This window comes from Nymphaea colorata, chromosome 10, assembly GCF_008831285.2.
Source record: "Nymphaea colorata isolate Beijing-Zhang1983 chromosome 10, ASM883128v2, whole genome shotgun sequence".
NCBI classification, from domain to species: Eukaryota; Viridiplantae; Streptophyta; class Magnoliopsida; order Nymphaeales; family Nymphaeaceae; genus Nymphaea; species Nymphaea colorata.
The window spans coordinates 22,984,815-22,998,635 of NC_045147.1; the positions used below are offsets into that span (position 1 = coordinate 22,984,815).

The 13,821-nt window shown below is 37.3% G+C and overlaps 1 protein-coding gene across 1 annotated transcript; it reads left to right on the plus strand.

Annotated features, from left to right (window-relative positions):
• Positions 1-2,211: 2,211 nt before the first annotated feature.
• Positions 2,212-9,832, plus strand: LOC116262494 (protein REDUCED WALL ACETYLATION 1-like). Its single transcript, XM_031641930.2, has 16 exons — positions 2,212-2,542; positions 3,491-3,582; positions 4,601-4,735; positions 4,817-4,873; positions 4,965-5,037; positions 6,627-6,785; positions 7,511-7,660; positions 7,755-8,010; positions 8,099-8,220; positions 8,357-8,443; positions 8,521-8,609; positions 8,686-8,748; positions 8,844-8,900; positions 9,081-9,177; positions 9,262-9,420; positions 9,517-9,832. The coding sequence occupies exons 1-16, from the start codon at positions 2,510-2,512 to the stop codon at positions 9,520-9,522; spliced, it is 1,635 nt and encodes a 544-aa protein (XP_031497790.1). The 5' UTR covers positions 2,212-2,509; the 3' UTR covers positions 9,523-9,832.
• The last annotated feature ends 3,989 nt before the right edge of the window (positions 9,833-13,821 follow it).

The following is a 13,821-nucleotide window of genomic DNA, read 5'->3' on the forward strand; positions in this document are numbered from 1 at the left end:
GATACCTCGAAATGCCACCCCCATCACCCTTCAACTTCCGTCTTGGTGGCTCCTCGTAGCACAAAGAACTAGCCCTTGAGGAATTGAAGCTGAGAGTAATCGCTTGTCACTCACTAGGAGCAGAACCAATATTTTTTTCAGGGGCGAACCGACAGTCCAATCTCTGGATTTGGGTAGGGCTAAATTGAATTCAAATCTAAAAAATGCGTGGTGTAATTAAAAAATTATATTTTTTTCACCGACCAACCCCTTGGAGATAAAAAATAAAGACCCTCTAGAATTGGATTTGTTAAGACTTGAAAAATCAATAATTGGCTTGTAACCGGTGCAACACTCTAAAGTACCAAAAGTAAGTCATGTAAGAAATGAAAGAAATGAAAGGTTTGAGGGGAGGGAGGTTTTGACTTTCTAATGCGTGGTGGGTCTCCCCAATTCATTACCATAAATTAATATATGCTTATGCATTATAAAATAATGGTTAATAGTGACTTCTTATTAAATAAATGAATCATATCACATCAACTCGGTCAGACTTATGAAAAACCAAAAGAGAAAAAAAAAACTGCCAAGTTCCAAGAAATACATTTCCCCTCTCTCTCTCTGAGCAGCATCGTTTAAATTAGCCAGTACCTGACTTACCTGGATCCTGTGTTGTTAAAGAGATGGAGATTTATCTATTTTTTTAATGCTTGAATCTCTCAACGTGAATCACTCCCAAGTTAGAGGTTCGATTATAAAACAATCTTCTCCCTTCATTAAATTAAGTCCATGGTTTTAAACTATGCCCAAAAGAGTAGTTGCTGCCGCGGCGCTGTCTCGAAGTGTCAACTTAGTTAAGACTATCATGAATTAAAGAAATATTGGGATAATAATCACTTTATTAATGGCGGGGTTAACTTGATGCCGGGGGGAAATTGGACAAGCGGATTCTTTACATACACACAAGAGGATACGGCTATCAATGTTGGTGCATATCAAATCACATTGCCGACAGTACCAATGGGAGAAGGGCCCCAGAATAGCCTCCCAGATAGCGGCCGATATGGCCTTACATTAGCTGATATATCAATAAAAAAACTATTCAAATTTGAGCTTTACTATTAGTTCATTCTTAATTACCCTCTCAATATAGATCAAGTGTTTCTTGTATTCATTTAAGACTGCACCGGAGCGGAGAGAAGAATCGCTCACTTAAGTTAAACCGTGTTTGGTGGGTGGTGTAGTTTAAAAAGGATAAACGAGGAGTTATCAACTCCCCGGTAACAAACAACAGATCCACTCGTTAATTGAATTTCGCTCGACGGTCACCAGACAAATGATACGGTTTTTGAGACGCACTTTTCCCTGATAGCACAACATGTCGGTCGGTCGCTTTAAAGGGTATTTGCGTAATTAACAATTTTGAATGAGCCCTTTCAACGGACTGTTGCCGTCAACCGAAGGGTGTGGTTGCGATTGCACCCTCCCGTCCGCATGGGCAACCTGGAAGTTACCCCGGCGTTTACAGTATATTACGGAATACCCCCAACGCTTATTAGAGGTCCGGCGGTGCACAACGAGCCAAGCTAACTCAGGTTCGACTCGAATTCACTCGAAAATATTTAGCTCATGCTCAACTAGCCGAGTTCCAGCTTATAAATATACTCGAAACTATCAATGAGTCGAGTTTGAGTTTCAACAACTCAATTCTTCGTTTATACTTGACTCAACTTGCACCGGTACTTTGTATAATATCCAATAACATTATTCATGTCCAATTTGTCCATATATGTAATTGTCTCTGCTGGCTCCCCACTAAGCAGAACGGTGAAATGTCATGGTATAATTTAAAAAGACAATAATAACGCATGCACGATACAAGCACGCTTTGATTAAATCGCTTGGTCTTGAATATAAACTAGAACAACCTGATTTTAACGTGACTTTTACAATAAGAGTCCAACTTTGAACTGGATCAGAGCTGTCATGAAAATCCGGATCCGACCCGTTTAGTTTTCCTTGAAACGGGAGGAAAGACCAAAAAAAAAAAAGGGGGGCTGGTTTGCACTGGAGCGGCGACCGACGGTGGTGGCGATTTCGTTATTTGCTAGAAAGACGTGACTCATGAAGTATCATGGGTTGATGATTTGGCGAATAAATTTTATTGAAATAAAAAAATGCAAATCTTCTTTTTTTTTTTTTTCCTTGGAATACGGCTTCCAACCAGAAAATGAAAACGATGATTTCAAAAACAAGGAAAATGTCACCGAATTTCTCCCCTTATTTCTACCGCTGTCCGTCTTCCAACCAAACCAATTTCTCTGTCTTCCTCTCGCTCTCTGAATCGCTCTTGCATCTGTAGACGCAGATTCACTGCTTTCGACTCTGTATAGAGATCGGAGTGGTCGATCTCTAGTTTCCGTCGGATCTGGTGTTCTCCGATGGCTGAGTTCTGATCTCCGACCGCAATGCCACTCGATCCCTCTCGATTTCTGGCCTAAGTTTCCCTTGAATCGGTCTAACAGCGGAAATGGTGAATCCTGGGCCTCTGACTCCCGGTCAGGTGAGGAACTCTGAGGATCTTACTCCTACGTGCGGATTCTTGCACCGACTTGTCAGAGTTTCGTGGTTTTCTTCTCACATGCTTCTGTTAATTTAGATTCTAGATTGTTTTTGGGGTTTATTTAGGGGATTTTAGGAGCTATTTGAGCTTCTGCAGCGAAAAATCTGGTTCAACTTATGTGGATGTCTTGTGGTTCTGGTTCTTGGAATTCGAATACTCTCAAGATTTCTTATCTGATCTGGAGATCCTTGAAAGATGACATTGAGGATTACGGTTCTGTTTAACGGTTGAAGTTTCTGTTTATGGGATTAGTTGCTTGGCACTGAGAGCAGTTGGTTTTTTGTGATTTCCTGTTCTGTTGATTTATTAGCATAAGCTTAATAGTTATTCGTCTTCCGTTAAGGCTTGAACATTTTGTTATTTGAGTGCTCTACCGAATGCTCTGAATGTGTTTTGCTGGGTAGTTTCTTGATACTCGTTCTCTGGTTTAATTTATGCGTTCTTTCATTTCACTTGTGGGCATTATGGAGTGTTCAGAACAATTCTTTTTGGAAATTATCTCGGACACTGGATAATCGTTGATAAATTCTGCTTTGGTCACTCTGCATAAGCTAGCTGGTATTTGTCGGTTCATTAATTTTACCTGACTCGTGATATTTGTCTTTGTATTTCCATTAAAGGTCCTATAGAATTTGTACTAATTGTTCTTGGCTGAACTCTGAATAGCCAGAGTCTCACTTTAGAGATAGATAGTTAAAAGTTAAAACCAAATCTCTGCTGTCGGCAAAACTACATCTCTGCTATGTTTTACCTTACTTTTCATCGCCTTTACAAAAAACATTATTAGTTCTCAGAAAACCGAACCAGAATTATTCTGAAGTGTGGAGCTCTATGTGTTTCTTGGGCATTCATATTAAAAATTCATCTTGTCTATGCATTTACATGCAGGTCTCCTTTTTCCTCGGGATTACTCCTGTTTTTGTAGCGTGGATATATGCTGAAATTTTGGAGCACCGGAAGAGTTCTACTCGTTCTAAAGTGTATGTTTTATTTTTTTTATCACTAAGCATGAAGCTGCTTGTAAAAATTTCTACGATTATGAAGGTACACCATGGTCATATCGTTTTCTAGCTTCTAGTTTGTTTATGGAAATTGGAAATTTAATGGAAACAAGTAATCTTTTTTTTTTTTTTAATGCAAATTTTCCATCAGTTTGTAATGAAATATATGTTGATGCCAACTTGATGGTGCCATCGGAAATAGTGTTCCATGCACTTAGGGTGATGGTATCTGTTTTTGTTGGTTTTCCAATGAGTCGTTCAGTTGTTCATAGGACCGTTCAGCTACAATCTACATTTCTCAAATTTGTCCCTGATAATGTTAACGCTAAACTTGGATACTTTAGTTAAATACTCATGACTGATCCTCTTGTTGGAGTTCTTAGGTCTTCTGCTTTGCGTATAATCAGATATTTCAGAAATAAGCATGCAGAGATGATCTGGCAAAAAAGGGGAGGCAAGATTGCAAATGTGGTGCCTTCATGAGCTTATTTTAAAAATAAATTCATTTCTGTGTACTTTGAGGTTGGGGGTGATGTTCTGTTGCAAATGGAAAAACATTGGAACTTGGTATACCAAACAAACAAAATGAATTGGGCAGCACTTCTCCAGGCTTGCTTGTAAAGGATGTAAGCCTGTTTGCAGATAGCTTGTGAACAAACTGAGCATGACCCTGGCCAGAGCTTGATCTTTGCCAAGCAAACATAAGCTGACTGGTTTTCTGGAAAGTTTATTTTCTAATTTTTTTATTAAAATTTCAATACATATAATATATTATGATACAATAACATATGTACCATTTGTGTCTGTGTATGCGCACGATGATGGAAGTTAACATCTCTCATATGCCCATTTATGTCAATATGTCATGTGTACTGGAACATGCATACAAATGTGTGTGTGCATGTGAATTTAAGCCGTCTCAACCATATCAGGCTATCAGTTTGTTTTTCCTCTGTAAGATAGACCTGTTTAACTTTATTATATCATTGATAAACAGAGATTCAGATGTCAACTTGGTTGAACTGGGAAATGAGACAATTAAGGAAGATGATAGAGCTGTGCTGCTGGAGGGAGGTCTCCAACCTGCTTCTGCAAAAGCACATGGTTCATCGGTAAAAGGAAGCATACTTAGGTATGTAAGGAAGTTATTATTGTAAACGTGTTGTCAGATCTTTTCTCTGAGTCTTGCATTATTTCTTTTGGAGTTACTCAGGTTCTTCTGGATGGATGAGGCATTTTTAATGGAGAACCGCATAACATTGAGATCTATGTAAGTTTTGCTTTTATGAGCAGTCAATCTGTCTTCAGGTTTCTTCTGGAGTGATTGTCTGTTATCAATTTGTTGCTCATGACCCATGCAGATCAGAGTTTGGGGCTATACTGGTTTACTTCTATTTATGTGACCGGACCGATTTATTTGGAGAGTCACAGAAGGTAAGCTTTTTGTTTCATGAATGTTCTTTCTTCTGGTCCATAAGTAGGTGTGTTAGTTTTTTTGCGGTTTTTCAGTTTTATATAGCCTTGTTTGCTTATATCCTTTTTTTCGTCTCTTTGTCTTCAGCTAATAAATTTTCAATTGTTTGGAAAATGTTTTTCATCTTTCCTCACGTGCACTATGTTATACATAACACACACACACACACAAAATTCTATAAATCTATACATTTGCACTGGTTTATATATATACACTTGTATTATTTATATCTTTATGTTCTATGTTCACATATTTATTTTCTTGTTTTGTATTTTTTTTTATTTTCTGTTTTATATAGCCTTGTTTGCTTATATACTTTTTTTCGTCTCTTTGTATTCAGCTAATAAATTTTTAATTGTTTGGAAAACGTTTTTCATATTTCCTCACGTGCACTATGTTATACATAACACACACACGCGCACAAAATTCTATAAATCTATACATTTACACTGGTTTATATGTATACACTTGTATTATTTATATCTTTATGTTCTATGTTTACATATTTATTTTCTTGTTTTTTTTTATTTTCTGTAAGGTCAAGATTAGGCCTTGACTTTGACTGGGCTTGCTGTTGGGCTAGCTCCAATGGCTAGAAATATTTCTGTTGGAGCTAACCCCAACTACTAGCTTAGCCATTTCCTATTGTATACATAGGGGATGATTTCTTTTTAATGCTTATGCTTTGAAGCATTCTCAATAATATTCTGATTGCTGTTACTCCTTTTGTAGTGTGTTGGTGCACTTTGTGAGATACGCTTTTGTGCTCAGTATTGTATGAATTGATTGAGTATAAGCGTTATACTGTGGGTGATATGTTTCTGCCTCAGGAGTATGATTTTACACATTGCACCAATATCATGGCAACAATTGTATTTGTAGCATAGTCACAAATAATGTCTCGAAGTTTTAAACGGCGATGGTTTTCTCGGGTATAATACGGTGAGCTTGAAAAAAAAGGGGAAAATACGGTAAATTTTGAAATTTTTTAAAAAACTAAAATGGGAGAAAAATAAAATAAGTGAGAAACTAATAACACAAACATCAAAAGATAAGTAGGTTTGGAACAAATAAAAAACAGAAAATGAAAAAAAAAACTGTTTGGCATTAAAAAAACTGAAAAATGAAAAAAAGTGAAAAAACACGTTAAAAATGCTTTTTTAACGTTTTTTTTCAAAAAAAAATGCGTTTGAATGATTTCCTTTGAAGTTGTTATGCTACTGCATAAGTTGTTTTTCCCATTCATCATTAAATAACAAAGTTTTTTATTTTTTTCTTAAACTGTGTGCTGGAAATGCATGTCCTTTCTCCTTCTGTTTCTTCAATGAGTTTACATAGAACTCTTTTTTTCTTTTTCTTTCAGTTTGTTGTTAAATTACTTGAACAAAAAGCATGTATGATAAATTCAACCACAACCTCTCAATATTGTTAGGCTCTAGAATGAATGGTCAATTTCAAATGTTGAACTTGTATCTTCACATGCTTCTGTAATAATTAACTGTGTTTGCCCACACCCATTCTACAGTTTGTTTGATTCAATCTCTTGCAGAGTTACAGCAGGGATCTTTTTCTATTTCTCTACTTCCTTCTCATCATTGTTGCATCCATGACTTCTTTCAAAGTCCACCATGACAAGTCACCGTTTTCAGGCAAATCAATACTTTATTTGAACAGGCATCAGACGGAAGAGTGGAAAGGTTGGATGCAGGTAATAATTTCTCAAACTATGTCATTATCTGACAATCTAAACAGTGAAGACTCATGTGAATGTATTCTATGTATGCACACAAACACATCATGCATGTCCTAGCCTCATGTTTTTGTTTCTATTATGGTAAAACGTTCATACCTTTTTTTTTTGGTTGGGGGAATATTATAAATTATAAAAGTTGAAAATTACTAAAATGTTGACAAAGAGTTGTATATTTTAGTAGTTGGAAGCTACTAAAGAAACTGCAACTTCCCAGCATATTGACACACGTATGTATTTTTTCTTGGACCTACTAACAAATACGTATGTGCCTTGCTTTTCTGAGGGTTCTTGCCATCAGGAAGCCACATAACTTTCTGCATGAGTGGGTCTGAATTCGTTTTTATGTTATTAGAATTTTCATGACCCATTGCTGAGAAATCTTTGAGGAATTGGGTTTCCCATCTGTTTAATAGTTTTTAAGAAGCATAAGTAGCTAAGAATAAATCCTTCATGGACAGGATTGTAATAAAACAAAACAAGCATCTTTAAAATGAAATCCCTCAACTTATGAATGAGCTTCTTCTTTTTGTTTGAAATGGACCTGTATGCATGTGTTTATGCCTGTTATTTATAAACTAGAAGGTTGTGTACTTCAGGAAGCCACATAATGATATGCATAAACACATGCATTCCAGATGCATGATTCTCATGTATGTCCCTCGGCAACCTTTTTTTTTCAGGTGCTATTTCTAATGTACCACTATTTTGCTGCCACGGAAATCTACAATGCAATTCGCGTGTTTATTGCTGCCTATGTCTGGATGACTGGTTTTGGAAATTTCTCCTATTACTATGTCCGCAAGGACTTCAGTTTTGCACGTTTTGCTCAGGTATTGTTATCTGCATTTGGATCCTGCTTTGTGCTTTTTCATGTCACAATGGATATATCTTGACAAATAGTGGTTTTACCTTTTTATTATGCAGATGATGTGGCGCCTTAATTTCTTTGTAGCTTTCTGTTGCATCGTCCTAAACAACAACTATATGCTCTACTACATCTGTCCCATGCACACACTGTTCACTCTTATGGTGTATGGTGCACTTGGAATCCTGAACAAGTACAATGAAATTGGTTCAGTTATTTTTGTGAAAATAGTGTTGTGTTTTTTAGTGGTTATTTTAATCTGGGAAGTTCCTGGCGTCTTTGAAATATTCTGGGGGCCATTAACATTTCTTTTAGGTAAGTTTAGTATCTATCTTGGACATCTATATTTTCCCTGCCTGATCTGTATCTTGAGGAACTGTTTGATAAATATCAAAAAATGCAGGGTACAATGACCCCAATCCAGCAAAGAAGCAGTATTCACGGTTGCATGAGTGGCATTTTCGGTCAGGGCTTGATCGATATATTTGGATTGTTGGAATGATTTATGCATATTACCATCCAACTGTAGGTTGCTCAAACTCATCTTTATTTGTTTAATCACTGTATTCATTCTTTAGCATATGCAATTTCGAGATTAACATCTTGCAATTTTGTTTTCCCCTAATTATTAATGTCATCCTGGCATGCTGCATAATTGTAGGTTGAAAGATGGATGGAGAAGCTAGAGGAAACTGAACTTAAACGTAGAGTGACAATCAAGACAACAATAGTAACAGTGTCTCTGACGGTTGGTGCACACCCTTCATTGAACTTATCTTTCAGGTTTAAGATATGATTGACGAGGTGCTCTGTGTGAAACTTTAGGTGGGATATTTATGGTATGAACACATATACAAACTGGATAAGGTTACTTACAACAAATACCATCCGTACACATCATGGATCCCAATAACGTATGTGGCTTGACTTGTGAACCCTTTATTATCATGCTATGTCCTTCCTGGCTGACATCTTCTTCATCTTCATCAGTGTTTACATTTGTTTACGAAATTTCTCTCAGCAGTTCCGCAGCTTCTCATTAACCCTTTTTGCGTAAGTTGTCTTGCTTTTTGCTTTTAGTTATTGGAGATCTGTTCTACTTCTATATTTAAGCAATTGGTTTCTTAGATTTACTTCCATGTCTTTAGATGGCTTGGCAAGATTACACTAGAAACATACATATCACAGATCCACATCTGGCTAAGGTATGCATAGTTTTGTTAGTTTTAGATCGTCTTAATTTTGTTGGAGCTTGTTTTTCACTTTTGGTTGTATTAGTTGCTGGTTTGATTTTTGTGAGTTGTTTTTTAGCTTTTCACTTTTCCTACTCTAAATGGACGCATTTCTCGTCCATTCAAATGCTAAATGACTACATTGGTTTGCAGATCTGGGATGCCTGATGGACAACCTCGATGGCTTCTGTCTTTCATTCCTAATTACCCCATGCTCAACTTTATGCTCACTACAGCCATATATGTTGTGGTATGGGAGAATGGGCCTGATCTCGTGCTTCGTGTTGCAACCTTTTTACCCATCATATTAACAACATAATTCATAACTCTGCAGATATCATACCGTCTATTTGAACTTACAAACACACTGAAGAGCGTGTTTATTCCAAGTAAGGACAATAAGCGTCTGACATATAACCTGATTGCTGGTGCTGCGATCTCCCTTGTCCTGTACTGTCTGGCCTCTATGTTTCTTCAGATACCTGTTTTCCTGGTAAATACTGGCTAATTCAAAATCTACATTTTTCCCTCGTCTTCTCTGAAAAGAAAGTGGTTTCATATTGAAGGTTTCTGTTTTTGAAAATTGCAGGCATGAGCACGTATCATAGGCATAGTGGTGTTCCTGCCAGGACATTTGATGCTTGGATTGGCGTTGTTCGTCCAGAATGCCAACTTGTAAAGTGGTAGCTGCCCCCACAATGAGAATGGGCTTCCCCGGTGAGATTGTTAGTTACGATTAGATAGAAGTGTATTCTTTGTATAGTTGAGGATGATGAGTGCTGAATTCAGCCTCTGTAGAAGCCTACGTGTGGTGGGTTTCATTGAAATCCCCAATCTTGTATTACTGGCCTTGTTTTGGAGCACTTGAGAAAGAATTGCTGCTGATAATGCAGTCTTCTTTTGAATCTTGATGGTTCCTCTTTTTTTTTTTTTTTGGTTGCGCTTATGACTAACTTCCATGAACTCTTTTTCTTTAAGATAGAAACGATCAAAAGGAAAGTTCCATGTGAGCTTCTACTTTTTTTCTTTTTCCCGTTTAGGTTGAGGTTTCTCTCATTTTTAAATGTGGTACTAGCGATGCAATCCTAGCTTTTTTCATTGCTGCTGTCCTCTCCCGTTGCCCTGAAGATACGAAGGCGTAAAAATAAGTAGCCCCCGTCTATATTCTAGTCTGTCTGTTTGAAGAAGCGCGTCATTTGGTATTGCCCAGGGGCGCAGTTTCGAACACTTTGCCAGGCATAAGACCTGCAATATGTCAAGAGTGTAAATGGGCCAAATTCTTTATGGCAAAATTGTCATTTTTTGCCAATTGCACAGTATCTGGTTCTGGTTCAAGTTGCAATTAGTTTTGTTGCCGTGCCCACATGGTAGCCGATGCCTGGAGGGTCTAATTCCCGCGTAAAACTCTTAGGTGGTGGTACGCCAAAGGCAAAAGCCACCGGCCCACCCCCACCCCACGGTGCATGAGCACCTTTGAGGCTTAGGTGGTCTTATGGTACATCTTTGGTCTTTAAGTATTGTGCATGTCATCATTTGCCACAAACTTGATTAATTAGGTCCTTTGTATTTCTATGACTAGCCAATATTCCATAGGTTTCCCTCTTCCTTTCATTCTTCTACCGGCAATGATGGAGGAAGAACCTTAAATTTTCTCTTTTTTTAATGGCGTGTAAGGTGTAATCGATGTGTAGATGTCTTTTGGAGATTTGGATCTTAAGTCTGGGAACCAGAAGTGGCATGCCTATGCTGATATAAAGTCATCAAAACTCCACATCGGAATTCAAGAATTATCGAACTTGAAATATTAAATCGGAATTCAGTCAGGCGATCTCTAATATAAATCCGAGGACCTAAAAATTTGATGGCCGTGAACTTGAAATAACCTCAATCCCTATAATCTCACACACAAAACTGTCTCCGTTAGTTGTAGCCATGTTGCAGGACTCAGCATACTCTTAGTTTTTTTTGCACGTGTATAAGTTTGACTCTGTTCAGAAGGTAATCATCACTATATCCTACTAATTTGGATATTATCTGGTTAAATGAGAATATCGGGTTTGAATTTGGGCGTAAATGAAGAAAACCTATCAACGAATTTGACCGATAAACCTATACTCTATTCAAATGCCCATCAAAATGAGACGTTTGCCAAGATACAGGTGAAGAGAGTTAACTGGACTTGCTGTTCTTGTCAATATGATTCTGTATTCTTGATGAAACAAAGCTAGTCTAAGACATTGGATTGACAGTTGGAACATAATTGGGATGCATGGGTCCATCGTCACATGCGTTACCTACCTTGAGGAACATAATTTACGCATGATTAATGACGCCCATGCACATATGTGGCCCAACGCAGATAAAAGCAAGAGGCATTCGTATGGAATTTGACATGAAACCTAACATAATAATGTCGTCTACAATGATACTTTTTTTATTCTACAACAAATAGAGAGAGAGAGAGAGAGAGAGAGAGAGAGAGACTTGACGTTGCCCCTCAACCAAACTCTCGACGCTGTCCAGAATCGAACTTGAGACGTGTTGCTCACTGGCTATAGAGAGAGGGGAAAACGAACAAGATATTGCTGTAACATTGTGACTGCATCGTCATCGTAGCAATACGTGCAAGAGATATTGTGATATTTACGCTTGTAGAGGATTGAAAAAAAAATTAACATACTAGAAAATTCTGCAGAGTTCGATGCCAAATATGTCACGCTTGGAAATCATATCACGGTCGCTGCCAAGTTTATTTAACTGCACTTGATATTGCCAGATGTCATTACTCGATGATCATACCAATATAGTGACGAAACTTTATTTTTCGGTGCCAAATTAATATTCTACTTGCACCAAAAGTCAAAATTTTTAACTGAGTAAGCCCTCACTTGTACACTACTAAGAGAAAGCAATACAGTGGTTGTTCAACCGTAACTTATCATACAATGATAGAAGACAGTTGCACCATTTTCTCACTCTAAAATCGTACATCTACCTCAATAATAATAAGTCGATAAAATGGGAATGTATATCAAAATTGAGGGACAAGACATCTCCTAGATACAAAAATTGGGGACAAGAAGTCCCCTAGTTACAGTAACAAATCGCAAGACAAAAGCAAAAGAGGAAGACCTCAGTAATAATAAGGTGAGAGAGGGGATTATGACTCACTGCTTTGGGAAAACCGAAACCCCCTCTTGGCTTTGCGGCTGCATAGTGCCCAAAGAAAATACAGTATATTTTCATTTCGGTAAGATGCTTCACCCTATACAACAGAAAAGCATAGCTTTCATGGGAATCCAAAGCGTGACACTTCATTTCCATGCTACCAGCGTGACCAATGATACTATGCTCCTTAGAACCATATCAATATTGTCTTTAATGACATTGAAAAGTATGAGTTCCTTTACAGGACATATACTCAACCACTCAGCCTGGAACTTGAGCATTCTACCCTCCAATAACAACTCAATCATGTAAGGTTGAGGCCCACCCGTTGGACTTTTTTCAGGATTTGAGAAATGCGAATCTAAGAGCAGACCTTTCCTGCCTATCTTAAATCTGACATTTTCTCAATGCAAAGAAGTAAAATAAAGAACTTTAAGTGTATATATTAGATTTGACTTAGGATCCTTAGCTTGAGAAACTATAGATTTCACCATGCATCATTTACCACCTCAGCAAAAACATAGATTCACATCAGATCTTGGATTTCAAAGTAATCAAACACTCCCATGTAACGAGGAAACTGCTGGGTCCTGGACTTGATCATGAATGTTCTCTTGACTTTTTTTTTTTTTTTGAACATCTGAACTCAGTGAAAAAACTAAAAACTAAAATCGGAAAAAGGAAATCGAGGTGAAAAAAGAGAAGTCGATTATGATGAAGAGTATATATTGTTTCTTCCGCCTAAAGATCCTCCATCTATAAGAAATAGACTTCCCCGCCTTTATTTCTTATTTTGTTGAACCACTTAGTACGTGCTTCATTAAAGTCTTTAAGATTAAGAAACTTCTCTTCAGTAAATTGAAATTCGTCTTAAAGATAGAGAGAAGGTTTTAACTAACAAACTTATATTTTTACATATTATTTAGATTCTAACGTTCCCCTCAAGTTGAAAGTAAACGACATAGGTCTTCATATTGCAAGTACGAAAAAAAAATTTCAATATCAATTTGAATAAACTTTGAATGCTCATGGAAGGAAAAAATCATAAGATCAAGTGCAAACTTTTATATCTGATATAAGCCAGAAAAAGCTAGAAATCTACTGGAATCTGAGAAACTGAAAAACTAGCTTGACAAACAACTAATTAATAAAAAAGTCTCGGCTCCCAAGGTCGATAGGAAAGATAGTCTCCAAGGGGGTTTGTGAAATGACTTGGAGTGGCGGCTGGCAGGTGGCCAGTGGAGCGGCCGGTGCACAACCTCTGATGCTATAAAAGGAGGGCCGCTAATGCACAAGTCTTGGCTCCCATATGTTCTTTCTTTAGTTCTCGTTTGGATTCGACCCTTAGACAACTTAAAGCCTCGATGTTAAGAACTTATTTTCAACAAGTAAAAGAAATCTTAAGAATAAAAAACCGGATCTGAACTATCTATAATATTTTAAGATGTCGATTTTTTGTTTCTACAGATTGTAGATTCCAACAAACTCATAATAATTCAAGAAAATATCTTGCCCCTTACCGTGTAACTCAAACCCTTGCTGAGAAAGTCTTTCCCATTACTTGTTTCTATAAACATCGAAATCTAGACTACTTTCAACTTGGAGGCTTTGAGCCAATCCCGCACAGACAGGTGCTTGGAGATTATTTTCAACCGATGCATCCACCTGCTTTGCCGTATACACAACACTCTAGACAGGGCATCAGATTCTAATCATATTGATATTT